The following is a 27,902-nucleotide window of genomic DNA, read 5'->3' on the forward strand; positions in this document are numbered from 1 at the left end:
CGGAAACAGAAACAAAGTCGCAAGTTGATATCTAAACAGGTCGTAGATAACAGTATAATTACTGCGCAGATGGCGGGTTCAATCTAGAATGATGGACTGGACGGCTCTGGGATGAGGAGTTGACATTGATCGAAAGTTCAGACAAAAACTTCTTTTTCCTTCGGTGACGGCAAGGGCAAGCCCAAAGGGAAAGAGCCACTCACGGTGCAGAACGGGGAAAGAGCCACCGGGCCCGCGGAAGAACTCTCGGGCCGAGAACATATCCTATGCACACTAGTACCGATGTGGAAACATTTCTTAAATTTCCACAAGAACCTCAAGGTGGGATGATGTTTGGAGCTGCAGAAAGAACTTTTTGACCAGCAGTTTTATTCTCATGGTGCTTCAGACGATCAGAGCCATGACTGTCCCCGAGGCCAACCTTGCGGGGGGTGACAGTCAGGATGTGAATGCGGATATCAAATCTTTTTCCACAGATATACAATTGGTTCCCGAAGAGGTTTTGTTAAGGATATGCAAAGGACCCCTCAAAACATTTGTTCAGACTTGCCAAAATGAGCAGTGAGTATTGCGACCTAGGATGATCCCATATTTTCACTGTGTGAAAATATATCTGACCATTTCATAGGCAAGTAAAATGTGCGTGGGAATCGTTGTTCCTCACTTTCTCCACTAGATCCATGTCGAAAGGACAGACACAAGCTGCATGCAATGCAGTCATTCATTTCCTAGAGAGTGCATCATCATCAAGTATATCTACGACAAAAGACATGGCCTACTCAAATCAGACATGGCTTGCTGTCTTTGAGGTGGTTTTGGTAAGATTTGACGACACTACGCCTAAGCCGATGAAACAGGTCCTCAGCGGCCTTTTCAAGTTTCTTAAAAAGCATCCAGATGCTGCTGAAGCCCGCCGGATACAAGCAGGGCTTATGGACAAAATCATGCCTAGTATCATTCTGGCAGATCCAAGATCACGGTTGAAGTCTTCACTCGTTTCATTGGAAAGACTTGTGCGGGAGAGTGGGATGTCTACCTCGACATTGATGTCGCTGACTTACGACTGGCTTGTTGTACACTATGATGAATGGCAATCCCTATATGCTAGGCACTGTCAAGCTTTATCGGTTGACATATCGCCTTTACACGGCACCAATGTGGGCTACGACGACGTCAACATCAGCGTGAAACATAGCATCTCCACTATATTCAGCCTGGCAATTTTGATACATGCAAAAGAGCATGGATTCATGTCGACAGGTGGATCTTTGATGGCATTCTTGCACAAAAATGCAGGAGAAGAGAACAAGGACCCTGGACAGAGCAGCTATCCTCTGACGAGCTGGATTCGGCCCACCAAGCACATCATGCTGGAGAACATGGAGTACTTAGAGCTATTTTCCAGATCCATACTTCTGCCACTTTTGGAAGCGAATATTAAAGCATTCCGAGCCTTCATCGCAGGCTTACCGTTGGACCCAGTACTTTCGGGCAATATGGAAGGTGCGGGGACGGTAGATGAGTTCATTCTTCTATTCTCTGCCTTGGGAGTAGGCAAGAAGATTGGCTTTGTGCATGAAGATCGTAAGTAAAATCTACCTCTAATCCCCACCTTGACTTGGCCTCGCTGACAGTTTGCAGAGTTTGAGAAGCGAACAGCTGCAACAAGAAACGTGGACATTGTAGACATACTCATTCTGAAAAGCGATGTCCTTGGACACTTTTTACTTCACAACGAGCCGCGAGTAAGATTGTTGGCTTTTTCACTTCTAACAACGGCACCCGTCATGTCGAAACCCATATCTGCAATTGCTTTAAACAGTATAATCGAGGGTCTCTCTTCTATAAACGCCGATTCCGACTCATATATTCGCCAGGAGATAATGTCCTATATGCGCAAACTTATGTTGCGTTTGCGAGGACCGGGAGTCTTGAAAGATTTCATGGAAAAGGAAGGAAAGGATAGCAAGATATTCATGGAGCGTTACACTGATTTTCTCGAAAAAGAGCTACTTCCGACTGCTTCCTATCAACGCCACATATCCGCGTTGAAGTCGATACTTCTTGTGCTAAAGACCGGCGTTGACCCAAATGCTACCCATGTTCCACAAGAAGACCAGCTGTTGTGGCGGTACAAGGTGAACATTCTGCGACCCAGTCTTTTCCGACTGCTGGTTGATCTTCTTCTCGACCCATTCGAGGAAGTCCGAGCAACCGCTCTCTCTCTCATTGGTCTTTTTCCAAGCCAGCTTTCGAGCCAAGCAGAGGAGAGTCCTTTTCATGATGGGTTCGATGTTGCAGAACGACTAGTAACAGCCCTTACGAGGGCTGAAGCGCTCGCTAGCAGAACAAGTCGTGCGGACCATGCGGATACTGTTGCCAGGCTGTACCATACTTTATATTCTACAGCCAAAGATGGACACCAAACAGCAACGGAGGCTTCTTGGTTCAGTACAAAGCTTGGCGTTGTAAATGAGGTTTTGCGGAGGCTGGAGGTTAAGCTTTCTCAGGAGATAGGACCTTTTCAAACGTCTGTTCGAGACGCACCACTTCATGGACATACATCTGCCCTAAGGTGAGCCGAATCTGCTATTTCTGCGAGAGGGAATATTAACCCATCCTGAAATAGGTACATCGTAGCGACTCCAAAGTTCTATACCTCAATTTCAGGTTCAACGGACAAATATGATTCATCGTGGCGAAGAGTGCATGATCGAATCGTAGCAATCTGCGAAAATATCTGGACGAAGGTCAAGCCTGTCTTGTGTATCGACTCGCCCGAGGGGCATACCGATGAGCTTACAGACGATTTTATGGTTGGACCGAAGGACCTGTTATCCTATTCATGGCGCGCCCTCAAGGATTCTAGGTATGACAACATGTTTCACATCGTATAAATCTTACTAACAGATCAAAATAGTCTTCTACTTCATGCTATTGTGTCAAATGCTAGTTATGCGCCAAACAGTGGGCACGATGAGCTTCAGCGTGCTGATTTCGAGACCATCGGTACTCTGAGTTTCGTTCAATTGTCGGAACTTAGACACCGTGGTGCTTTCAGTACTGTTGCACAGACATTTGCAGCCTGCTGTCTGCGGTGTGCTGAAAACCCAAACCCTGAAATTTCTAGCCTTCCAGATATGTGGTATCAGGTAAGCAGGATTTGATTTAGTGGTTTCAAGATGGTCAACAGCTGATCTATTATAGAACTCATTGAAAATGATACAGCATCACGCTTCTAAATTGACACGAAGATCTGCTGGACTCCCAGCTCTCGTGACCGGAATATGTATCTCCAAGTCCGGAGACCCCTTATTTGGAAAGATTATGAACGATCTACAGGATATTGCAAGGACACCGGCTGCGCAAGCATCTAGCTACAATGAGCTTTCCCTGCCCCAAGTCCACGCCATGAATTGCCTCAAGGATATTCTTGCGACTTCGAAATTAACATCGAACACAGAGAATTATATCATGCCTGTTCTCAGACTTGGAGCAGATTCTCTAAGCTCTCCAATGTAAGTCTCAATCATACTCCGCACTGGTCAATGTTGGAATAAGGACGTGAATTGAGTGACTAATTAATATCTCATAGTTGGGCGATTCGAAACTGTGGACTCATGCTTTTTCATGCTTCAATGAACAAGATGTGTGTACGTCGCCCAGGAGTACCATTTGGGTTTAGTGGTGCTTCAGGCGTCGAGCCCAATATGTCACTTGCTTTCCCCAAATATGAAGGATTAACACAGCTTCTAGCACAATTACTTGCTTCCGCAGATGAAGCCCGGGATGATGGCAAGGAACCTGAACGGGGAATTTTGGCTTCTAACGAGACAGAAAAAGTATTCCCAGCCTTGGGGATTATTGCCGAAAAGGTTCCGTCTACCTCCGATGACGATGATGATTTGTTACGTGGTCTGGTTATTCATCATATTAAGAGCACTATATGGGCCGTCCGTGAGCAGGCAGCCAGAGTATATGCTTCACTTCTTCGTTTCAATGATATGTTGTCGTCAATCAACGTATTAATGAATGTTGACCTCGCAAAGTTGTCTCAAATACACTTTCATGGGAAGATGCTATGTGCGCGATATACGCTGCTGAGAATGTGGCATTCGACTCTTTGGTGCGGTAAGAGATGACCGCCTGCTATTACATTGAAAACCCGTTATCGCTGACCCATCTTAGACAATGTCGACGAAATTCTTGCTACTGTACGAAAAGTATTTACGGGATTCTTTCCCTACATTCGATCTCCATTCGGCCAGGCTACGTTGTTTGACATCTTAGTAGATGTCCTTGAGAGCAACATCGGCTCCAGCAAAGAAGGTACTATCCCCCTGGATCCTCTTTGAAAAGTTCAGTGACTAACGAATTGACCATGATGGGATTTAGTCACCACTAAGATAACACAGTTTGTAAGCGAGTTTATCAATAGCTACTCTCTTGAGCATGGTTTAGCAGAATTAGTCAATTCTGGACCACAATCTCCGGACAGAATAAATGCCATGCGAGCCGAATCCTTGCTTCGCCGGTCGCTTACCTGGTGTGTGCTTCTGAATAACGCCCTGTCCATCGCTGTATCCACCGAAGATACGTCGCCTGCTGGACTCATGGGCCCGTTCTTTGATCTTTCCGCTAGTGACACCGGTGCTGCCTGCTGGATTCTGGAACGCATCCGTCTCGTGTTCCCAAGCTATGAGGGACAAAAGGAATTTCTCGGCCTTTATCTCCTCGTTTTGCTTCAAAGCTTCCATGAAGAGAATATCAAAGCACAAACGGCTCTTAATCTGGCAGAGATCTTGGAAGACGCCTTGGAAAAGGGTATTGAAGTTGAATTTGCAAGCAAATGGGCACGAGTGTCTGATCATCTCTCAATTCAGTCAGAAGAGAATATCTGGAGTCGGGAACTCACTGAAAATGTTCTTCGATTGCAAGGGTCTCTTTTGACTCTGAAATACATGCACGCAGAGAATATGGTTTCAACGACAGAGACTCATGGAGAGCTGAATTCGCTTGATATTCGACGCTGGGCCGTTAGCCTTCGATCTGCGCTGAGCGAAGAGACAGTATGTATCTCCAAACTCAACTGATTCATGCAATATCTAACTCGATCTGTGATAGGTCTTTACGGCTCGATTTTCTGCCATCATGTCACTGAAAACATTCAGTCAAATACTCCGCAAACATGACCAGACAGCCGACACTACATCCGCTTCTCTCGAAATCTACCTGATACTGTACGACATGCTGAATGACGATGATGATGAGCTCCGCTCTCTCTCCGCTCCAATTGCTTCGTGGATACTCTCTCATTCAGCAATATTCCCCAATCAAACGGTTACGTTAGGGGCTTTGCCTGCGAGTGAGAGTCTAGTGGACTTCATTATTGGGAACTACGCTACGCAGCCTGCTTTGTTTAAACATGTTGTTAGACGACTGATGAAGGAGACAGTATCTTATAAGCAGCAAACGGACTTCAAATCTTTCGAGGCATTATTTGAGGATTATTCGAAGGAGAGCCTTGCTCTTTTCGAAGAGGAGAAACAAAACCTGTTCATCGACGATGTCCGAGAAATTGATACCTGGACAAAAGTCTTCAAGCACTTGGACAAATTAGCCTATGATCAAACCACTATAAGCAAGCTTGCAGCATGGGTGTCAGATGGCTTGAAATATCTCAACGACAAAGTATCATCTTCTATGGTGGACGGTCAAGAAGATGATGTTCTTGGCTGGACCTCGAAACCTGAGGTGTATACCTTGGGGTGTTTGCTGTTCAGTGTTGCGTCATTGCTTATCGCCATCTCTGACAAGGAAGAGTCTGGTTCATTCAAAAGCACGTTGAAGACCTTGTATGAAAGAGGCCAGATGATCTCTCTGCATCCTCAGTGGTTGGATAGGATTCAGGCTGCGATTTCTGTCGAAGAAAATAATTAGGTAGAGGTAGTATCGAATGAACCAATGATATATGTCTGCAATTGGACAATGTTGCTTTTTCATCTGAAATTTGTAGATGAAGTCAACCTGAAAGGAAAAAAGGTTATGTTCACTTTTGTTTGTTTGTTCCTTAGTGAAGGTTACGCTATTGATGTGTGAGTGAATGAGATTGACGGAGAAATCCTTCACCTCCAGGAACAGACTCAATGAACTGTTTAAAAACTCGCTGCAAACTCCTGAGAGATATGAGTCCTCCTATTTTGATTCGCTAATTACATATTGAGGGATCTCCTATCTTGCTGTGCTGCAAGAAACGAAAATGCTCAACTTACCTAGGTTTGTTATGTCTAGTATCTGACTTGATCTTTGCACAGTTTACAGCCTTTCTCTTTCTCCTTATTCAGACTTCTATATCCTGGTTGCTGCTTGGATTACATTGCTTTCCACATCCAAATAAACGTGAATTTCTGAACTGGGCGGCGACCACCTTCTCATTGTGGTGTGGTTGGTGATATCACAAAGCCATTCAACATGGTTTCTACCTCGACAAAAACAGCGATCCTGGTAACTTTGATTGTGTTTATCATTCTCTTCATCGGTTTTGGAGTCTTATACAAACTTTTTCGCCCACGACATCTCGAACTAGACGAGATTATATCGAATGAGCCAAATCTTACGACTCCACTAATTGAGCCTTGGAGCAACTCCTGGTCAGCTTCGTGGGCCAACTCGTGTGTCAGTTCCTGGGGATGGCTGCGACGCGACAAACACGACCAACTCCTTCCAACATCTCATCCTCCCTCAAAATCGTCTCTTGTTTATCCACAACCCACAACAGAGAATATCGTGTCCCCGATAGAGGTTACTCCAGCAGAACGACCTTTACAATACACTATTCTGAGCGTTGAGCTCGAACGAGCAGTCCCAAACGCAAGCCCTCCACTCCCAAGTCTTAAGAAAGAGCTGTGGGACAGCCAGTTGCTTATCAGTCCTAAGCATTGGAGGATAGCCAACAAATCGCGAAAATCTCGACCACCCCGTAGCCGAAGCACAAGTCCATATCGACCGTCCAGTGGATGCTTTCATTCGCAGCCCATAGATGTTCCATCGAAAAAACGCCGCGGAGAACGTCCGACTTTTCCCTTGCCAGAAAAACTGATTTGGAAGAAGCTTACTCCCTATGAGAGGGCTGGTATGGTCTGGTACCGCAACGCCGCGTATTGACTTCAATTTCACTCTGGTGGGTTTGAGAGTACAAGAAGAATAAAAGAGACGTCAAAGAAGCGAAAATAGATATGGGCCGGGAAGATACCAGGGGCAGACAAGCCACGTGACATTCTATATATGCGCTACATGTCTGTCTGCATGTCTACATGCGCATCATACCATAATGAGATATCAATACACAGCCAGTTCATGCATAGTCTTTGTCCACCGGGTTGGTGCCATTCTTGAGCTCACGCTGTTATGCAGTCCCGTAAGTACAGACGCCGCTGTCGATCTAGTATTCAGATTATCTCAGGCACAATATAGGATGAGGATAATGGTTACAATTTCACCCAAGTTTCTTAGTAGTAATAGTCAACTGCTAAGTTGTAAGTGAACAGCTACATGTTCTTGAGCCTGTGAGATCTTTCTATGTTTCTTTCTGATATCTTGCTAGTTGAAGTTTTAAGAATCCGTCTCACAAAGAAAAGTCACCAAAAACAATGAGAGCCAGAAATATACCCAAGAAACATGGTTAATCCAGTGGATATGGTGCCCACCAATCAAGCCTCATTTTGCTTTGATGAGACCCATTCAGACGCTTTGTACTGTCTTGCATGATAATCAAAAAAAAGGAGGGGCTGCTAGAGCTAGACGAAAGGTGTTGGAGAAGGAAAAGAGAAAGAAGAGCGTCATTTAACTCCGAAATATCAGCCATAAGCCGGGTCTTCATGATCATATGTGTTCACTCTCCTTTGTTATCATACAGAGTATAAAACAAACTATTTGACCCACCGAGTCTGAATGCACCGACTTTTTATATGCTAAAACAGTTGCCACTATTCATGGATCGGTAGGTAATCATGGACGATGACTTAGGTATATAGGTCTGCTGGGCTTCTCCGAGTTCTCCCTCATTCCCCACTCATTTTCTTTCCATTTCTTATGGGCCTAGTTGGTAGCTCTGATCTATTTATGACAGAAATCAATGGACTCTCGCGCTTATGGCTCTCATGAGGTTTGCTCACCGAGCATTTATAAATCCCGTTTCTCCATTGCCCAAATTCTCTCGCTTGGCTTTCACACAAGGTGCCTCTCGACTTTATGCAACTCTACATGTAGACGCGGGTCTCCAAGATAATGTCGTGGATAAGGCAGCCAAACCCTATCTTTCCAGACGCCTCAAATTCAATGCCGAGCACTTCAAACAAGACGTCTCTGAACTCTGTACCACGCTCAACGCCGATTATAACGAAGGAGTCATGAATGCAGTTCTCAACACCTACAAGGAGAATTTCGAGCGTGGTGCTGTGCTCTGGAAAGCTACAAGCAAAGAAGATGGAGTTGCATTCCGCTTTTATGAACGCAAGAAAGTGGACGTCGTTGGACCTGCCATCAATAATAGTCTGATATCAGGAAATCATGGCATGATACCTCTCATCACATCTTGGGCAAATTTCAAAAAGAATGCCATCGCTTCCTGCGACTTCGATCCGGCCAAGGGGCTCTGTAAGACTTGGATATGGCTCGGTGGCCGTCACCCTACCAGAGATCTCCTTGTTGCCCCAAATGTTCCTGGAACTATCCGCTCCCTGGAGCGTAAATTGATTTCTGCAGGTCTACACACTGTACGACATGCCGCTGTAGATTGGCGCTCGTCAACCGTCAACCTATACTTCTGGGTTCCGAGACCGCTCACCTTGCCAGTCGTGAATACATTGATTACACTTCCTGGAACGCCGCCAATCAATGAGGAGAAGCTCACCTTAATGAAGCCATTCTTCAAGCCTAATGGTTTCACCTTTGCAACGACCATCGATACAGCTACTGGAAAGTTCAAGCGGGTTTCCTTTTACGCCCTTCGGTTGGATGGCAACAACCTTCCGATCATGGGTGACCAGCTGGCTACTTTCTTCAAAGATGCCCCAAGCAACGACAAGACCGAAATGAACATTGTCGCCTGGAGTTTCGCTGGAGGGTCCAACGGGTCCTCAAACTACATCAAGGGTGAGCGCAGCTACATCGGAGATCTGGAGCAAGTCCTCGACGCATGGGGTTCTCCTATATGACCAAATCCACCTAACAAATAGGCCACATAACGATTTTGTCTAGTATATTACTCTCTTTCCCTCTTTTCCATTCTTGTTCCATATTGAAGTAGTTAGTTGCCCCTGATGTCAGGCATCTCTTTGTCTTTGCCTTTGGGTTGGCTACTTTGTTTTTTCTTGGATATCTCCTCATGCTGGTTTTGAGGTTGGTCTATATTTGGTTTGAAATTGGGACAGGCTTTCTTTTTTTCCCCTTCTCTTTCTCTGCGATCTCCTTTGTTCCACGATCCAGAAATTTCCTAAAGCGGAAATCATCGCTGTCGGTCTTAGTTCTGCCTTAGTGCTCAGGCACGAATCCGGCGCCCAATTTTAGTAATCGACACCTGAAGGCTCAGGCAGCCGTACCACCTTCCCTTCCCACTGGCTTCAGCACCATCTGTTGACCAACCAACCCCACGGAGACATCAACAACAACAACCACCACTGCAGTCTCTCGATCTTGTAGCAACTTCTTCCTAAATTGATATTCGAGATTATTCCCGTGACATACGGAATATTGTCTGGATCCCCGCCAACGTGGGCGCTGTCTCATTAGCGCTTCGTTCTTTTGAAGACGTCACTGCTCTTTGTCAAGCACAGTTGATCCAGGCCTGCTATTTACTTTCCGATTCATGTCCAGCTCTTCCGATCCAATATCAGTTTGAATGGATTCTATCTCCAGTTGGATCTGAAGACGACTTGTTTCCTTTCTTGCCCCTGCATCAGCGGGTTAAAGAATCTTGTCTTCCGTCGATTAGTTAGCGATTGTTCTCGTTGTCGTCGTGAGGTATCCGGCGGCCTAAGCTACGGGAAGCTAAGCTAAGGCAGCACTTACCCACCTCCGTCCGGTCAAACGAACCCACGCCCTTCTCCAAACTATTATCCACCACTCTGAGCAAACACAAGCATCACAATCATGTGGAACGACGAGGATAATAATCCGTACGGCGCATTTGATCGCCCAGGCGGCCATCTGTCTGATTCGCTGCACTCCGGTGCTGTTTCTCCTCGTAAGTTTACTCTCTATCCTCGTGCGGGCCAATGACGTCGTAACGCTCTTCTAATGAGGTCCTCGCAATCTTGAAGCTCCGTACGACCGCGATACTTCCGAGCCCTCGTCACCAGTGTCGACCCAACCACCAGACTATGTATCGCGATTGACTGATACCGAAGATGAGGACGAGAATGATTTTGAGATTCGCCAGCCGCAGCCGTCCAGTCGCAAGAAGGGCGTCTACGACAGTCGCATTGAGCAGATACTCTACGAGAACCCCGAAATGCCTATACTGATCACCGATGCTGGGAAGAACCATGAAGGAGGCGGCGGCTACATTGTTTATACCATTCGTACGGGAGTATGTCGCACCACTATTTGTTTAGTAGGGAATATTTGCAGTGGCTGACTTGATTTTTGCGACGCATGTATAGGACCTGGAAGTACGCCGTCGATATTCAGAATTTGCTTCATTACGACAGACGCTTGTCAGTTTACATCCAACCCTTGTGATTCCCCCGATACCCGAGAAACATACAATGGCCGATTATGCCGCGAAACCGACCAAGGCGAAAGAGGATAGTGCTATCATTGAACTTCGAAAGCGCATGTTGGGTGTATTCCTCAACCGGTGTCGAAGGATGAAGGAAGTGCGTGAAGATGGTGTCTGGTGGCGCTTTCTGGATCCTAATGTCAGCTGGGTGAGTAGCTTACTGTCACAAACGTTGCCCGTTCCGGAAGGATCCAAGTCTGATACACCTACAGAGCGAGGTCTTGCATTCCCATCCTGCATCATCAGTTCCGAAGAACAACCTGAAAGCTCCGCCTCTAGATCCAGCAAATCCTACTCCGGCTCATGCCTGGCTACCTGTCCCTTCAACATCAGCTAAGCTGAGATCCTCGTCGGGGACGAGTGCCTCAGCTACTCCTACTTCACCGTCCGAATACTCTCAAACACCATCAATGGCCGCGCACTCAACGCCAGGCGTGCAGGTACTAGGCCGTTTCCCTCCGACATCCAAGACACTTAGTGAACAGGACCTCGACCCATACTTTATTAACTTCGAAGCATCGACGCGGGAGCTGGAGCTGTTGCTTCAGGGAAATATTGAGAAAGTCAATCGTCGTACTCTATCACACCTGTCTTCACTATCTGCGGATCTTATGGAACTCGGTGCTCGCTACAACGGATTTTCGCTATCGGAACAGTCTCCTACAGTCGCCGCAGCTATCGAGCGCATCGGCCAAGCCGCCGACACATCTTATATTGAGACCGAAGAGCTATCCGCCGCGCTGGGAGCAAACTTTGCGGAGCCAATGCGGGAGAGCGCTCAATTTGCAAGTGTTGTTCGCAGTGTGCTACGATACCGGGTGCTTAAGCGAGTGCAGGAGGAAATGACACGAGATGAGCTCGCAAAAAAGAAAGCCTTGCTGGAATCTTTGGAACGGAGCGAGCAGGAAGCGAAGCGAATTGATCAGTACCTGAACCAAGCAACTTCCGCATCGACAGCGACCAGGTCAACCAGATCGGCTTCTGCATCTTCGGCGACGAGCAGCGGACAAGGCGATCACGACACATCTCGAACATCGGAAGATACCACCTCCGTTGACTCTGATTTCCCGCCAACACACGGCGATATCTCTCCTCAAGGATCTCCAATCCAAGCAAACCCGTATCGAGACGTGCCCCCTGCTCACCGCAAAAGCCCGAGTGGAAACTTTGTGACGAACAAGCTATTTGGTCGTATTAGTCATGCTATTCATGGATTTGCGGATGTTGATCCTGAGCGAACGCGCCGAGATCAGATAGGCAAGACGAAAGAAAGCTTGGTGCAGGTAAGTTTATTCATTTCCACTAATGAGTTATGTCTAATTTAGTGCCTCGTCCTAGTTGGAACAAGCTCTCCGAGTATCCGAGACAGACGTGAAAGACGCGAGCGCAGGTGTGTTACAAGATCTCAAGCGTTTCCAGAAGGATAAGGAGGAGGATCTTCGCCGATACATGGTAAGTTCTTTGAGATTTGCCAAATCATCTGGACCAAATATCAGCTAACGGTGATTGCCATTATAATAGGTCGCCTACGCCCGCTGTCACTTGGACTGGGCACGGAAGAACCTCGAGACATGGACGGAAGCCAAAGATGAAGTTGACAAGATCGTTGCACGATAGTCGACGGATCAAAATTATCTTTACATGATTTGTTGTACAGAATTGGAGGCTTATGTGTGTATGTATCTATCTAATGAGACTATGCCTACGATAGCTATAATTTGATCTTTTTTATACTAGCTAGATCTGGTTTTATTTTAAATGCGACTGTCAATAATACGAAAACCCCAGTTCTTTTTAATCCACTCTCTTTTTTTTATTTGATGTACTTATTCTGTTACCCGAAAGGCTCATCTCCCCTCGATATATCTACCGTAGGTACGTACGTACTTGTTTGGTCTTGAAGCGGTTACTTCAAGAGAATTTGCCTCCCCACCTTCGCAACTCCACAATTTTCTCAATGCAGCAATGACTATGTCCATGTCATTCAGGAATCAGATGGTTCATATGATGGCCATCAAATAGTCACTTGATCATTGTCCTATGTTGGACGCCTTGAAGGCCTTCTTCTTGCATTCATTACTCACCGATTAATCAAGTCACCAAATAAGTTAAGTAACGTTAGTTTACTGGTTAACTAACCAACTGTCTACAAAGCATTGCCTGGACAAACAACTACAGACTTGGTAACTAAAATTAGCATTCACAAAGCAGCTTTCACTTTCTATTTTCAATGTTACTTTGTTTTTCCCCTCCTCTCTCTTTCTTATTTTTGTCTATTTTCTTTTTAGTGAATCTTTTCTTGTCCTTTCTCGTTTTGGTTGGCGGCGGATCTTAGTGTTGAGTCTTACTTTTTGGCTCTCTCCACATTAATAATTTTTCCCTTAGTTCTCCATCCCTCGTCAGCCTTTTTTTTCCAGTCTTTTTGCATTTGCTATATTTCCCCTCTTTTTCCATCTTATCGCTTTTTTTATCTGTTCATTTATCCAGAGCTGCCACTAGACGTGAGCAGCTCACCGTCACGACGTCGTCCACCAAGCGTCGCAAAGTTGTTGAAGAGCCTCGCCGACATCCAAAGGCGCCCTCCAGTGGCTCGGGAGCCAGGCACGCTGATTCGGAGGAAAGACGTCACGGCCAACCTCTAAAAGGTCACGACGACCACCAACCTCATTCTCAACGCCAACACCGCAAATCCAACGGTCCATATTTAAATAATAGACAGAAACCCTCGGCTAATCGTCAGAAACAATTCGGCTCTCCCTCTCCCTCGCCCTCACCTTCTCTGGCGACCTCCACCTCATCCGTGCCCTCTTCCTTGCCACCACTCCAACCATCATCCCAGTCGACGGCGACCCTGGCAGCATCCAGCAAGACCCGATCCTCGGGTTCGTCACCACGCTATATCCCCGCGCATCTTCAGGAAGAAGTTCTCGGCGTCGCTAATTCCAGGGCCGCCAGTGCCCGTGCCCCCACTCCAGAGCACGCAGATTCTCCGTCGGCGGCCTACGCAGGGCTCACGCTGGACAGTGACCCTGCGACCGATATGTCCAGTTCGGAAAAAGATCAGGAACGCGAAATTCGCTCCTCGTCTCCCGGCGTCAAGCGTCGCATGTCTCAGATGAATCAGGATGGCCAAAATTCAGAGGACGTTGAAATGGACAACAATACAGACCACCAAATGGATGAGGGTGATTCTCGCCCAGCTCAGAGAAGAGCTACCTCTGTGGATATGATTGGAGCTGATGGAGATGCCGAAATGGCGGATGCACTTGACAGTGGAAACGTCAACAACGGCTCGGATTCGGTCTATCCCACTCCTTCTAGTATGGCGACGTATAACAGCTCTTCGTCGACAAAGGAAGGTGCCAAGATCCACGAATCCGCATCTGATGCAGAGCTCCCACCTATCGATGAACAGGTCCAACAAGTCCTAGAGTTGGCCCAGAAGTTTCCGGAGGATAAACAAAAAGGATACGTTCTATCATACAACTGGTTAAACAGAGTGTTGGCTCGTGGTTCAAAAGAGCGTGTATTGAAGCCCATCGACAAGAAGTTTGCCGAAGGAGAGATTGGACCGGTGGATAATTCGGATATCATTCTCGACACGGATCCTTCCCTCATTTTTCAGGATGAAGCCGGAGAGCCCTTTGTTCCCTTACGTCCCGGATTGCAGATAAACGAAGACTTTGAGATTGTTCCCCAAGCTGCGTGGGATTTGATTATGAAATGGTACGGACTGGCCGAACAGTCACCAGCCATTGTCCGATACGCACACAACACAAGTGAGGGCGACGCTATCAACATTCAGTATGAGATTTCTCCACCAATCTACACAGTCCACAAGCTGCCAGGATCTGCCGGTGGCATGTCTCACCATGCGTTGAGGGATAAGAGCGCACCTCCTGTCAAGTTTCTTGCTGGCAGACAGACCAATTTCCAAAAGTGGTTGAAGAAAGCTAAGGAGCTTGCCCACATTGATATGGCGACCAAGGTCCGCGTGTGGAGGGTCCTGGACGGTCTTAGTAGTACCCAGACGTCAGGTGTCATTACACCCGCGCATTCAAGAAGCAACTCGCCTGCTCCGGGGGCTACCTTGGTTGCCAATGCGGGGAACAGTCTTGTGCTAGACGTCAACACGTTCTCCTCTCTTTCAGATACACACCGAGAGTTGATTGAGGATGCAAAGGATCAGACAAACAATGAAAAATATAACGGCAACTCGACAGTCGATCATTTTGGGCTCGGTGATAATGCCGTCGTGGTTCTAGAAGAACAAATCGGTGGTCCTGGAGGTGGCGAATGGGTTTCAGATGCCTCGAGATCGACCTTGAACCGTCTCGCTATACCTACAGCTAATAGACCTGGTGTTAATAAGGTGAAATCAAAAGCCGTCACCACTACCACCACCAGTGACCGGACAACTCCAGTTTCAGAGCCCATCCGTGGACGCAAGAAGGATGGCCGGCCAAAGGGCAACACCGGTTTCACGAACCTTGGAAATACTTGCTACATGGCATCGGCATTGCAATGTGTTCGCAGCGTGGAAGAACTGACCTTATACTTCTTGAGTGCGTTTGAACTTTTAGATGGCCGTTCTAGCATACTGACTCAACCTTGCAGATGATTACTACAAAAAAGACCTCAACCCAAGCAACCCTCTATCACACAATGGTGATGTAGCCAAGGCTTACGCCAATTTGCTGCGCGCCGTTTATGAAGACAGTCCAGCATCGTTTTCTCCAAAACATTTCAAACATACTATTGGTCGATATGGACCTGCATTCTCCGGTTATGGTCAGCAGGACTCTCAGGAGTTTGTTCTCTTCCTTCTCGATGGTCTTCAAGAGGATCTTAATCGAATTCAAAAGAAGCCTTACATCGAAAAGCCAGATTCTACGGATGAGATGGTACATGATCCGGCCGCATTGAGAGCATTTGCTGACCGATGCTGGGAGATCTACAAAGCTCGTAATGACTCGGTTATAACGGATTTGTTCGCAGGAATGTACAAATCAACCCTGCATTGTCCTGTCTGCGACAAAGTCAGCATCATTTTTGATCCCTTCAATAACCTCACTCTACAGCTGCCTGTTGAGAACTTGTGGACAAAGGATATTTTCTTCTTCCCTCTACACAAACCTCCAGTGCTCATCGACGTTGAGATTGATAAAAATGCGAGCATCAAAGCATTAAAGGAGCTTGTGGCAAAGAAGACGGGCACAGATCCTTCAAGACTTATCATGGCAGAAGTCTATAGGAACAAATTCTACCGGTTGTTCGACAATACCAGCACCATTGCTGATAGCAATATCACTGGATCAGATGACATTGGTATCTTTGAAGTCGAGACCGTTCCGACTAACTACAACCCAGACCGGCCTAAGAAGTCCTCTTACTCAATGTCCTTCAACAGTGATCACGAGGATGTACCGAAAATCGACTCTCCTCGAGCGGACCGCCTTCTTGTGCCAGTTTTCAACCGTGTTCAACGATCGACGGGTCGAACGGGATCAAAGCAAAATTTCGGCGCGCCGTCGTTTATTGTTGTGACTCGTGAAGAAGCTCAGGACTATGATGCTATTTTGCGCAAGGTTCTTCAAGAGGTGGCGACATTGACTACTCGTGATTTCCTGCACGAAACTGCCGGTGTTGAGGAAGTTTCACAAGATGATAACACAGATTCTGACGCAGTGATAATGAACGAGGAGGACGATGATTCTGACTCGAAGATCAAAGCTGCATCCGTAGAGGGGGAAGAAGGGCTTGTTGATGTGTCTATGGAAGATGCCAGCGATGAAAATGCACAATCCGACGATTCTTCCAAGCAAGTGACCAAAAAGTCACCCCCGATGCGTTTCCGACGGCTTTTCGAAATGAAGTATGTCAGATCAAGACACGAGGTTATTCCTCTGGGCTTCTCATCGGTTGATGACCATACAAACTACCCACTCATTTCCTCTCGAGCTCCAAAACCGAAGCCCAAACCCAAGAAACAGGCCGTCCGCAAAGTGCAACCGAAGGAAAGCCCTGACAGCCCGGTTAGCAGTGAAGATGAAATCAATACTATACGCAGTACGGAGGACAAGATGGCCTCTCGAACCAGCGGGCCCTCGGCTGAATTTGGAAAGATGACGAATGGCGATTCCAGTGATTCTGAGGATGAACTCAGCACGGTTTCCAAACGATTGACCGAGACGACAAGAAAAGAAGATCCCGTTTACTATATACGTCCCGGTGAGGGTATCGTGCTGGATTGGACGGAGACCAACCATGATGCACTTTTTGGTGCCGACCAGAAAGACCGTAATGAGTTGCGTGGTGCGCCAACGTGGACAAACGTGGAACACCTACCTGACCCAGAACTTGCTGCTAAGCGCGCACAGCGGGCGAACCGCAGGAAGAAGGGTCTTTCATTGGATCAGTGCCTCGACGAATTCGGCCGAGAGGAGATTCTGTCTGAGAATGATGCTTGGTATTGTCCACGCTGTAAAGAGCATCGTCGGGCGAGCAAGAAATTTGAGCTTTGGAAGACACCAGATATTCTTGTTATCCATCTCAAGCGATTCAGTGCCAGTCGAGGTTTCAGGGATAAGATTGACGAATTGGTCGACTTCCCTATCGAAGGGCTCGATTTGAATGGGCGAGTTGCATCCACCGAGCCTGGTGAGAGTCAGATCTATGATCTCTTTGCGGTCGACAATCATTATGGTGGTCTTGGTGGGGGTCATTATACTGCTTATGCCAAAAACTTTTTGACGAACGAGTGGAATGAATATAACGGTATGCACCTCTGCATTTTCTGGTATCAATCCATATCAACTAACGAATTCCATTAGACTCCCACGTGTCAAAATCTATTAACCCTGCCAAGGTTATATCGACAGCTGCTTATCTTCTGTTCTATCGCCGACGATCAGATCGCCCCCTTGGAGGCAAGCTGTTGCAAGAGATTACTGAAGCTTCGACACGGGCCAACTCGGATGACGAAGCCGACTCACGCGCAGCATCGCCGTCGGGGGAAGGCAGGCGCCTCGTCGACTCCTCCCGCAATGGGTCTACGAGCGCCTTAGCCGGAGCCGGAGCAGCTCACCAAGCGGGAGTTGGTGGTTTGCAAGCCGGGCTCCAAGTGAGGAGCGTGGAGGTTGATTCCAGCGATAACGACGAAGAATTACCCCCTTATGAGCCAACACATCAACATAGCTCTTCGAATTTCTCTATTATGGACCAACCAGCCTGGTCTTTTGACAACCTTACGGGGCCTGTGGTGTCGGATGACGACGATGGGCTTTTTGACGACGATGACGATAATGATAGCAATAAAGCAGTTGGCGGAGGTGATATGAGCGACCTCGAGCAGCATTTCAATGGGGATGCGGGTGATGAGAATACCAAGTTTCACTCTGTGATTGATGATATCGGTACTGTCAGCGACGGGGATGAGGACTTGCCGGTGGTCGAATTACGTGTAAATGAAGATGATGGGGTTGTAGAAGAGTGAGCTCGTCAAGCTTTCTCGGGGCTTGCTTGTTCTGCTCTGCATGTAGAAAAGTCAGTCTTATGATTGCATGCGCACTACCTTTGCATAGTTGTTACGTTTATATATTCATATTTGCATCTCAAGTCTTTGCCATCTAATGTGTAGCATGATATGATTCCGAATCCGTGTAGGTACGGCTGAGTGTGTGTGGCGGTGCGATCTGTGGCGGTGTCTCATTACAATATTGAGTGTCTCTTCATACCAACTAGGTACTCGACACGAGAACCACTAATTTAGAGATTATAGATCATGCAAGATCGGTATTATTCATGCGACCATCCATGCTGAGCGACGACAAGATCAAGCCTCCGAGTCAGCCCTATGCAGCGATGAAAGCGACGGGCATGACCCCGATCATGGCTTCTCAAATTGACAGGTTAAAATATTTCCGACAGATCAGCAGAAGCTTTTAGGAATGAAAAAAGAAGACATTTGACGTCCGATAGCGACATGACCCCTGCATAAGAGCAAGTAGGTCGACCATCTGACTCGTGAGGCTCATGGGATGATGTGTAGCAAATGTAAGCACCCGCTCTAGGTACCCTAGTTGTGTTTAGGCAAGTTTGTGTGCACCGCCTGATATCCACCTGACCTCCTCAACCAACCACACTGTCCACGCCGAGTGACTCTTACGCTTTTAGTGTAGGCTATTTTGACATGGGGATCTGGCATATGCATCCGACGAGGACCTTGAGTCCGGTTTCTGCCTGTTTTGCTGACTAGCGTTAGATCTCTCGTCTACAGAGTTTTGGATGTACCGGTACCTACCGTACCTATGCTAGTTTTGCCCTAAGTTACCCGTGGCGGCTCAGGCTGCTTGATCAAGCGAGCAAGGAAGTAGAAGGAGAGGAATAGAAGTTTTAAGTCAGAGCCATGCATAAGGTTGGGTTAGGGTCATACATGTACCTCCTTCGTACTGGCACACTGCCTTGTGCCTTGTGTCTTGTATGTACTAGTTGTACTGTAACTACACTAGTCAGTCACTTCTGTCAGTCACTGGACGTTCTTCATGTTTCAATATTCTGACAAGATACTTGTACATGACCTGAATAATCCAGAGACCATAGTCATGCTGAAGAGAAACATCTTGCATGCATGACATGCGTCTGTCAACTATGAAGGTAGAGAGACTCTTTTCAGTATTAAGAGGTACTTATCCAGATGGCCCTGCCCATGGCGAATCTTCCAAAGCCTTCTCTTATGCGAGTAGTCAGCACTGCCTCCATTTTCGGTATTTCTCGATCTAACCGATGAGAAGATTACATACTTGAATATAAGAATCATCGTTGCTTTGCCTTTGCCAAAATAAATCAAAATCGAACAACCGGACAAACGCCCTCGAGTCCACTCAAATGTCATATCGTTTGAATCTATTCTTCTCCAGTGTATCCATGTCTCATATCTACTATTTTGTCTGGTTTCCACCTTTTGTTGTGGCAGCCTGAGCGTGTTTGCTACTTTTCTTGCCGGGAAGATCCACCCTGAATGGGCATGTTGTTGCTGTTATTGTTATTGTTGGACATGAGCCTCACAACCCAGGCGTAGTGACAAACAAATTGACAAGCCCTTTTATTCGCTATCCACCGTCCGTTTTCTTCCTGTCACTTATCAACCTATCAAACATATCATCCCACATATGGACACTGATTACGAATATCCCATCTACGGTTGGACAGCAACGAATCACCACAATGAAGCTCTGGATCTTTTCTATCATCGATGGCAGACGAGACGAGAAGCCCAAGAAATCTTTCTGGAGCAAGACACTCCTTTCTTGGAAGCAGAAGGTCATCAACCACAACAAGTCCAAGTAGCTGCCGGTCTTATCACGCAAGACGACGCCCAGGTGGCAGCGAGTTGGAATAGTTTGTGGGATGAGGAGGAAGACAGCGACGATATTGAACAAGAAGAGGGCAGTGGCAGTTTTTGTTATTGCCTTAGTCCAGAAAAAGTGTGCTCGATGGAATCCATTACATCTACTGGAGGGACAGTTGTGAGCTTCAGTTTTGTCAGTGAAAATGGAAGGGAATCCCCATCCACAGGTGCGCATATTAATGAAGGTAAGCTTGTTTGTTTATTAATATTTACTCTACTCATTCTACGCCTTTTTCTTCATCTTTACGACTTTGAAATGTTGTAAATAAGTGTTGATACATGCAACTACACTGTTCTGTATTATGTTTCTTGTGCATTTAACTGAGCATCTATCAGATTCCCCACATTTTGGTTATCATCTCACTGATCAATCTGGTGCATCAGCTCTAGATCTGACGATGCCATTCCCACCATATTCTCACACAAATCCGGACCCTTCTGGTTCCTCACATATCGTCAACACTGACAACCTCACTAAAGGCAAAGACCCTGACCTGTCTGGCCCAGAACGCTCTGGCTTGCCATCCTACGACCTCGGCCGCCGCGCAGCTGCTCACAGCCATGATCAAGATGACCCTCAGACAGACAGGCCTACTCATGGTACACGCTGGGAGCCGATTAGAGTCATGCTAGGCAACTGGGAGAAAGAGTATGATGTTATCAAGCCCTATGCCGATTACACCGACGTGCCTTCTCCCATCATCCTGCCAGGATCTCCACCACAGCCTCCCCTAAAACCATCTCTTTCTCGATTCTACAAAGTCCCAACAGTGCGTGATCCTCTTGAGGACTATCTCAAATCTAGGCGTAACAGGAATGTAAAGGAGCCTTCGCCTCCAGCACCACCACTCCAGTTCCCTGAGCACATCGCAACTTCCACGAACCAGAACCAGAACCTGCGTCATTATCATCTGCAGCGAAGCAACTCCGATATCTCCTTCCTCGACCTTGGGGATCCTTACCAGCCGTTGGATGCGAAGAATCTTGCTGGAGATTCCAGCGCGCCGCTTTCTCTATCCATATCTAGGGGCGTTAGAGTATCTGGACAGTCAACAAGAGGACTTCGCGCACGCCGCGGACTGGAAGGCGCAAACACGCTTTCGGTACAGATTCCTGCAAAAAACGAGACGAAACGATCTGCCTCGGGTTCTCCCCAGTCAAAGGAGGCATCGACTACATCTTCGCTTGGTGCTACGTTCCAGCTCGACGAAGAAATGAATGCAAGTATTTACCGTACCCAACCCGTCATATATTTCTAACAAAACTCATATAGAACTCGTGAATTCTTTCTGCGTCCAGCTCAACGACGATCCAAAATGTGAGTATGTTCCTATCCTGGACTCACCTCATTTCTAATGAAGACTCGTCTAGGACTCATGAACTTCTCTCCTTTAGTCAATACGATACCCGATTATAGATTGGTTTCCTCGATTCGCACTTTCTTCACTTCTAGCTTACTGGGCTTTTTCATGTATTTCATTTCCTTTCGTTTCCTTGCATGTACAATTAGCGTCGTGGACTCCGGCCTATTTCATACCTCATCAAGCTGTACATTAACTAGGGTCACAGTACAAATTGCAATTCAATAATTTACCTATTGACAAACGTACAACCATGTAAATTACCACCCCATTGACAGGGCTCCGTCTTTGGTCGTATGGTATATTTTCTGGTTTCTCGCCTATCTTCTCTCCTACACACGAATTTATATATATAGACCGTCTACCTACTTGTTCAAATCTTCACGCTCCACATGCATCCATTGATGATATACGAAAATCTAGATTATACACACACACACATCTATTTTACATACATCATATAAATCATCAATATAAACAAAACCCGAAAAATGAGACAGCTGCACAAGCATTGACATTACTCAGAAGGTCCCACTCATCTCGTCAAGTTTCTCCTGTGCTCGGCTCTTGCCCGCGTCGGAATTTCGGGGATTCCGAATCGACCTATAATATATATCACAGTCAGCACAGCGCTCTCAGAGCAAAAAGAAAGGGGGAGAAAAAAGAAAGAGGAAAAGAAAAAAAAAAAAAAAAAGGGGAAAAAAAGAAACGTCAAGGGAAAAATACGTACGCCTTCAATCCACCAACGACACGAGTCTGATCCTTCTCACGATCGAACTGCTTCATCTCGGCTCGCGGCTGATCACCGCCAAGAGCATCAATCATTTCGCGGGCATGCTGCTTCGCTTCCTCTGAAACGCGGGGATTGTTTGTTGTTCTGTCTCAATTAGTATCAACGGTATTTTAATTTTAATTGGCAACAGGGTGGGTGGAGGAAGTATACGCCTTGTAGCCTCGGAGTGCATTCATGCGATCTTCAGGCGAAACACCGGCTGGATCGAGGTCTTGGAATGGAGTCGGCATTGTGATTTAAAACTTTTCTGCTTTTTGACTTGACTAACAAGCTGTCTAAATGTCTACGGCGAAAAGGAAGCAAAGAAAATCAAAAAAAGGAATCGAAAGATGCTCGACATGAAGTATGCCGTGATAAGTATGTGCTATGGTGGCAGGTGGCCGCGTCGAGTGTGCCACACTGTTCATGACGAGTGGTGAACGAAGTGGCCAGAAAGCGAGGTCATTCAGGCGTAAGAGAAATTGCCTTTGCCTTTGCGATACTCAAGATGTGGTTACACTTGTAGGATAATGTGGGTAGGTATGTATGTATGTATATGCGGTGTAGTTTGAATGCGTGAACGTTTTCATGGTGTCGAGACTAGGTTAGACTTCTAGCGATGGAGATGTAGATCTCTAAATCAGGGCATGAACCATCGATCTCGGATACAGTAGTATCCACCGCGTATGTACGGAGTTGGCAGCGAAGATCATCATATTCTGGAAGCTCAGAGACCTTCCCGAGAGGATCCCTAGTTTCCCGTCTAGGTAATACCAGCCATAACAACACAATCATGACATATATCCGTACCACACAGACGGTCAAACAACATCCACATATATGATCAAATAACCATATCATGAACCATACAATGCGACTACTCGATACCAACGAAAGAATCGTTCCCGTTGCCACTGGGGATGTAATCGATGGCACCGTTTGCGGGCGAAGTAGAAGCATAAATAGGGAGGCCAGATTCTCATCTCTCAGGATACTTCCGATCCATTGCTCTTCCACCTGTTCGCAAATTATCGTTATTATCCCTATGTTCAGTCCAAATAAAGCATAATCAGTCTTATCACCATGAGCAACCGTGAAGAAAGAGAGGCCGAAGATCTCTACGAAAGGGAGAACGATCCTTCACCCGTCCCAGGCGGCGAGGCAGACAACTCATACGTCGGCGAGACAAACCCTAACTGGAGCAATATTGTGCCAGTTCAAAACGATGAAGCCGACTACGATGACCCGATGCAACCACCGTACTCAAACTCGGATGAACAGTTGGGTATGTATCTACATCCCGTTGCGCCGACTGTGGCGGCATGCGTTGTAAATCATTTGAATGCTAACCACCTAAGTCACATATAGCACAGGATGAACGTGAAGCAATCGACCAGTCCAACGTTCTCGGAGGAGATAGATTGCGACACGCCAAGCCACGCACAACGAACGCATACAACGAAGGCCCTGGTGAGGACGACCTTCCCACCGCTGTGAGTCAAGGTCAAACGGGTCGGTCCGCCACAGGTCGAGCGGTCGAGTAGTTAAGTTAATAATGGGTTGCGTTTTGTCACTGGCGGTGTGTTTTTTGGTTAGTTGACTACTCCGTTGTTAGTTAGCATTTTCTGTTGATAGTGTACCTGCATGATATACGATAGCTTCAATTTAGTGTTTTGAAAGGTATCCATTTTAGCCGAGCACTTCAATAACATAGTTTCCCCTCGGCTGTTGTTGCCTACCCAGATTCTAAACCAACAGTCATGTAATCAATGGTCAGCATTTAAGTTAGCAACAAACATGTGGAGGGTTGGCAATATGTGGCGCGATTTCGAGCACCAGTAAGGGGTGCTTCAGAAGAGGGGGGAAAGTTGGGCCACAAAACGGTCCGAAGTCTTGATCAGGGGATCATTTCTTCCCGTATATCCATACTGGGGTCCTGACCAGGAGGCCGAACACAGGGAGTAGAGGTGAGCCTTGAAGTTCCGGCTCCCTCTCGTTCCCCGTGCATGTACTCTGCTCTAAGTAATGTTGAGCTGTGCTGACTAGCATGACGTCCTATGGAGTATATTATCGTGAGCTATATGTTGTTGTGGCCTGCGGCGGAACTTTTACCCGCAGCCGAGATAGCAGGCCAAGACAATGGTCCCTTGCATTAGCTGCAGGATTGTTTGAGTCGAGAACTCGACCACAAAAGCAAATATCGATTTGGCATCTTTGGACAAATACGTACGTGGTAATGTACGACCAGATATTGCGGCTCGTTCTGTGTATGTACAGAGTGCTCCTCGCAAGTGGTCAATCGATTGGGTGCGGACAAGGGACCAGGCTAGTATTTGATACTATTTGCAACTAGCAGCGGACCAAGTCACCGAATGGGAAGCGGCCCTGGTCGATGGCGTTGTGGCGGTGACATGGCGCAGGGGCAAGTCCGAACGTGTCTGGATGCATCGAATCCGAGAATCAAATGGAAAGGAAAAATACACGTGTCGGAGCAGGTGATTCGTTGCATAGAAGATGAGTTTGGTCGTGGCGCCGTGGAATGCGGATACTCATGGTTGAGGTACGTAAGTGCTAGCATTCTTATTAATTTGTTTGTTATTGTTGTTGTTGGTGGTGGCTCGTTGGTATTACGAGAGTAGAAGCAGCAGTCAATAGTTAGTCGATAATGGTATTGTTTGTGTAGAATGGATGGACGAAGAATGAAACAGAGAGCGACTCGGAAAGAGGGGCAGGAGCAAAGCGGGACGCGATTGGCAGGAGCGACCAGTCAGCAGTACGCGGTCAGCAATACCAAGCACCAACTGTTACAGAAGCTGCGATGGTGTGGCTCTTGCCGTTTCACACGGCAAGCCCTGGCAGGTACGCGCGTCCCATGATTGGCTCATCCCGCTGCCCCCCCCCGGCTTAGACTCTCCGTGACCTTAGTCCACTGCTTATCAACGGCCGTCGTATCTTTCTCGGATCTCCTCCCACCACCGCTGACAGTGCCGCGACTGGTCATTGTACAGTGTACACGACACTACGAGCTATCGCTCAGCGAGTCAAGAGACTCAAACCCAACGCCTCGCCAGGCACCATGAACAAAGGCTCCACTGCGGACTCCGCGCTGCAGATGGGCGCCAGTCTGGGAGCGGTTAGGCGACAAAGAGGGGATTGCGACTCTGTAAGACAATATCGAACAACCAAGCCGAGCATGCATGAAACTGTCGCCGCATAATTTTTCCCTCTCTGTTTCCTCCTAAAGCTTCTTCTTCATATAACCACACGCTGGACGCCGGTTATTTGGTTTCGTTTCCGCTTCTTTCTCCTCTTTCGTCCCGCTTTGTCAATAGGCATACCTCGTTCGTTAGTTGTCAAGCAGTCATTCCTTTCTGCTTGTTCACGCTTCGGTACCGGTCTCTACACGACAACATTCCTGTCGATAACAACACTCATTCATTCGTTCAGTATCATACATTCGTTTATTCAAACAACCACTGGGCCTGAAAACCCTCTAGATTTTGTTATATCTTGCTTTTACTTTCAGTCGTTCACTCAACAACAGAGATAGGTAGCAGACCACAGCTTCACCATGCCGTCGTCTCTCCTTAGCCTGGCGACCATCGCTTTGGTTGCATCGCCGGCCGTTGCAACTAACTACAATATGCTCTACAATTTCGACCAGAGCAACTTTTTCCAAAACTTCTCTTTCTTCTCCGATGCCGACCCAACTGGCGGGTATGTCTCCTGGCCTCGAGATGTGAATGAAATGATATTGATGATGTGTTAGATTCGTCCAGTACCTGGATTACGATGCCGCCAGCAAGGCTGGCCTCGCCAAGATCAAGTCTGGAAATGTCTACCTTGGAGCTGATTCCACCAACACATACACAACCGGTGGCCGACCTTCAACTCGTGTCACGTCCAACGTCCAATTCGATCAGGGTCTTCTCATTGCAGACATTGCCCATATGCCTGGAAATGCCTGTGGTGTCTGGCCTGCCTTTTGGACAACGGGCGCCGACTGGCCAGCGGATGGTGAAATTGATATTATCGAGGGTATCAACAAACAAGCAAATACTCAGCTAGCTCTGCACACACTGGGTTCTTGTGACATCACTAAAAACCCTTCTGGACAAACTGGCCTGTTGACTACAACTGCTTGCTCAACTCAGGTCGGTCCAGGTGGCTGTACTGTTCAGGGAACCGACGGCAGCTATGGAGACGGTTTCAATAACCTGGGCGGTGGCGTTTACGCTGTTGAGTTGACGTCTTCCTTCCTCAAAGTCTGGTTCTTCCCTCGTTCAAAGATCCCCGCATGCATCACCTCCGGCAACCCTGACACCTCTTTGTTTGGTAAGCCAATGGCAGTCTACGAGGGCTCCTGCGACTTTGCAAGCAACTTCAAAAACCAGCAAATTATTTTCAACACTGATTTTTGTGGTGACTGGGCCGGTAACAGCTATTCCTGCCCATTGAGCAAGGGTCTCTCCCCCAAGGCATCTTGCGAAGCCTACGTTGGAGCTAACCCATCTGCTTTTACTGAGGCTTACTGGGAAATTGTCTCTGTTGGTCTCTACCAACAAGGTAGCGCTTCTACATCATCTGCGTCTCAGACAACAGCTGCTACTTCTACAGCTGCTACCTCCACAGCCGCGGCCTCCACTGCTCCCGCCACAACTCCCACTTCGGCTCCTACGACAGCTCCCACCTCAGCTCCCACCTCGGCTCCTACGACAGCTCCTACGACAGCTCCCGCGTCGACTCCATCTGCCTCGCCTTCAAGCAGCCCTGTCCGCTCATCACCCTCGGGAAGCCCTAGCAGCCAGCCAGTCGTTCCTAGCTCAGGTTCAGGCTCTAGCTCTTCGAGCACTGGCACCGTGACTTCCATGGTCAATGCTAGCAGCAGTGCTCGTGTCGCACCGAAAACCCGCAGCTGCACTTCCAAGAAGAGTACTGTGACAGTGACTTCCTTGACTAGCCCTGCTGTCCCGGTTCAAACAGCCAGCCCCACGTCATCCAAGTTGACCACCACCACGGTCATTGTTACAACATACGTGGATGTTTGCCCTACCGGTTACACCACCAAGACTATCACACAAACCGTCACCTACTGCCCTGCTGATGTGACCTCAAGCAGCATTGCTCCTGTCTTTACGACCACCTCAAAGCTTTGCACGACTGGTTGTGCTCCCCGCCCAACAACCGTTATCGTTGTGGTGCCAGTAGAAACATCTACCACTCCCGCGCAAGCCACCGGTACTTCCCCTGGATCTGGAAGCAGCCCTGCTTTAGGCTCAGAGACCGGAACTTCTCCCGCACTTGGTGGTGGCCCTGCCCCCGTGTCTACCAAGACTGGAATTACTACAGCCGCTAGTCCAGTGCACACTGGTATCTTTTCAACGGGTGGTCTTGTTCTGGCCGCTCCTTCCTCTGCTATCGTCCCTGCTGGTGCTAAACCATCAAGCTCATTGCCTGGTGGTGGTACCGTTACCAAAACGGGTGTGAGCCCTGCTTTCACCGGCGCAGGTAACAGAATAGCACCTTCTGCTGCTGGCTTCATTGCCGCAGTCGCTGGCATTGTATTATTCATTTAAAATG

The 27,902-nt window shown here is 47.5% G+C and overlaps 8 protein-coding genes across 8 annotated transcripts; 7 read left to right on the forward strand and 1 right to left on the reverse strand.

Moving 5' to 3' along the window:
* Positions 1 to 400: 400 nt before the first annotated feature.
* EYB26_000683 (uncharacterized protein) lies at positions 401 to 5,940 on the forward strand (the record flags this gene model as incomplete). Its single annotated transcript, XM_054259999.1, has 10 exons — positions 401 to 561; positions 629 to 1,584; positions 1,642 to 2,575; positions 2,630 to 2,869; positions 2,921 to 3,152; positions 3,208 to 3,518; positions 3,596 to 4,131; positions 4,189 to 4,329; positions 4,396 to 5,069; positions 5,125 to 5,940. The coding sequence occupies 10 exons, from the start codon at positions 401 to 403 to the stop codon at positions 5,938 to 5,940; spliced, it is 5,001 nt and encodes a 1,666-aa protein (XP_054115974.1).
* Positions 5,941 to 6,471: 531 nt separating this feature from the next.
* EYB26_000684 (uncharacterized protein) lies at positions 6,472 to 7,164 on the forward strand (the record flags this gene model as incomplete). The annotated part of the gene is made up of 1 exon (XM_054260000.1): positions 6,472 to 7,164. The coding sequence occupies one exon, from the start codon at positions 6,472 to 6,474 to the stop codon at positions 7,162 to 7,164; it is 693 nt and encodes a 230-aa protein (XP_054115975.1).
* Positions 7,165 to 8,150: 986 nt separating this feature from the next.
* Positions 8,151 to 9,215, forward strand: EYB26_000685 (uncharacterized protein; the record flags this gene model as incomplete). The annotated part of the gene is made up of 1 exon (XM_054260001.1): positions 8,151 to 9,215. One exon carries the CDS (start codon positions 8,151 to 8,153, stop codon positions 9,213 to 9,215), a length of 1,065 nt encoding a protein of 354 aa, XP_054115976.1.
* Positions 9,216 to 10,149: 934 nt separating this feature from the next.
* Positions 10,150 to 18,275, forward strand: EYB26_000686 (uncharacterized protein; the record flags this gene model as incomplete). Its single annotated transcript, XM_054260002.1, has 9 exons — positions 10,150 to 10,243; positions 10,320 to 10,588; positions 10,662 to 10,928; positions 10,993 to 12,063; positions 12,119 to 12,232; positions 12,302 to 12,385; positions 13,290 to 15,345; positions 15,398 to 17,557; positions 17,614 to 18,275. The coding sequence occupies 9 exons, from the start codon at positions 10,150 to 10,152 to the stop codon at positions 18,273 to 18,275; spliced, it is 6,777 nt and encodes a 2,258-aa protein (XP_054115977.1).
* A 1,675-nt stretch (positions 18,276 to 19,950) lies between these two features.
* Positions 19,951 to 21,471, forward strand: EYB26_000687 (uncharacterized protein; the record flags this gene model as incomplete). Its single annotated transcript, XM_054260003.1, has 3 exons — positions 19,951 to 20,374; positions 20,526 to 21,409; positions 21,463 to 21,471. The coding sequence occupies 3 exons, from the start codon at positions 19,951 to 19,953 to the stop codon at positions 21,469 to 21,471; spliced, it is 1,317 nt and encodes a 438-aa protein (XP_054115978.1).
* Positions 21,472 to 22,071: 600 nt separating this feature from the next.
* EYB26_000688 (uncharacterized protein) lies at positions 22,072 to 22,573 on the reverse strand (the record flags this gene model as incomplete). Its single annotated transcript, XM_054260004.1, has 3 exons — positions 22,072 to 22,153; positions 22,281 to 22,427; positions 22,494 to 22,573. The coding sequence occupies 3 exons, from the start codon at positions 22,571 to 22,573 to the stop codon at positions 22,072 to 22,074; spliced, it is 309 nt and encodes a 102-aa protein (XP_054115979.1).
* An 832-nt stretch (positions 22,574 to 23,405) lies between these two features.
* EYB26_000689 (uncharacterized protein) lies at positions 23,406 to 23,866 on the forward strand (the record flags this gene model as incomplete). The annotated part of the gene is made up of 2 exons (XM_054260005.1): positions 23,406 to 23,607; positions 23,691 to 23,866. 2 exons carry the CDS (start codon positions 23,406 to 23,408, stop codon positions 23,864 to 23,866), a joined length of 378 nt encoding a protein of 125 aa, XP_054115980.1.
* A 2,027-nt stretch (positions 23,867 to 25,893) lies between these two features.
* EYB26_000690 (uncharacterized protein) lies at positions 25,894 to 27,898 on the forward strand (the record flags this gene model as incomplete). The annotated part of the gene is made up of 2 exons (XM_054260006.1): positions 25,894 to 26,039; positions 26,092 to 27,898. 2 exons carry the CDS (start codon positions 25,894 to 25,896, stop codon positions 27,896 to 27,898), a joined length of 1,953 nt encoding a protein of 650 aa, XP_054115981.1.
* Positions 27,899 to 27,902: the final 4 nt, after the last annotated feature.

The sequence above is a fragment of the Talaromyces marneffei genome, chromosome 1 (assembly GCF_009556855.1).
Source record: "Talaromyces marneffei chromosome 1, complete sequence".
NCBI lineage: Eukaryota > Fungi > Ascomycota > Eurotiomycetes > Eurotiales > Trichocomaceae > Talaromyces > Talaromyces marneffei.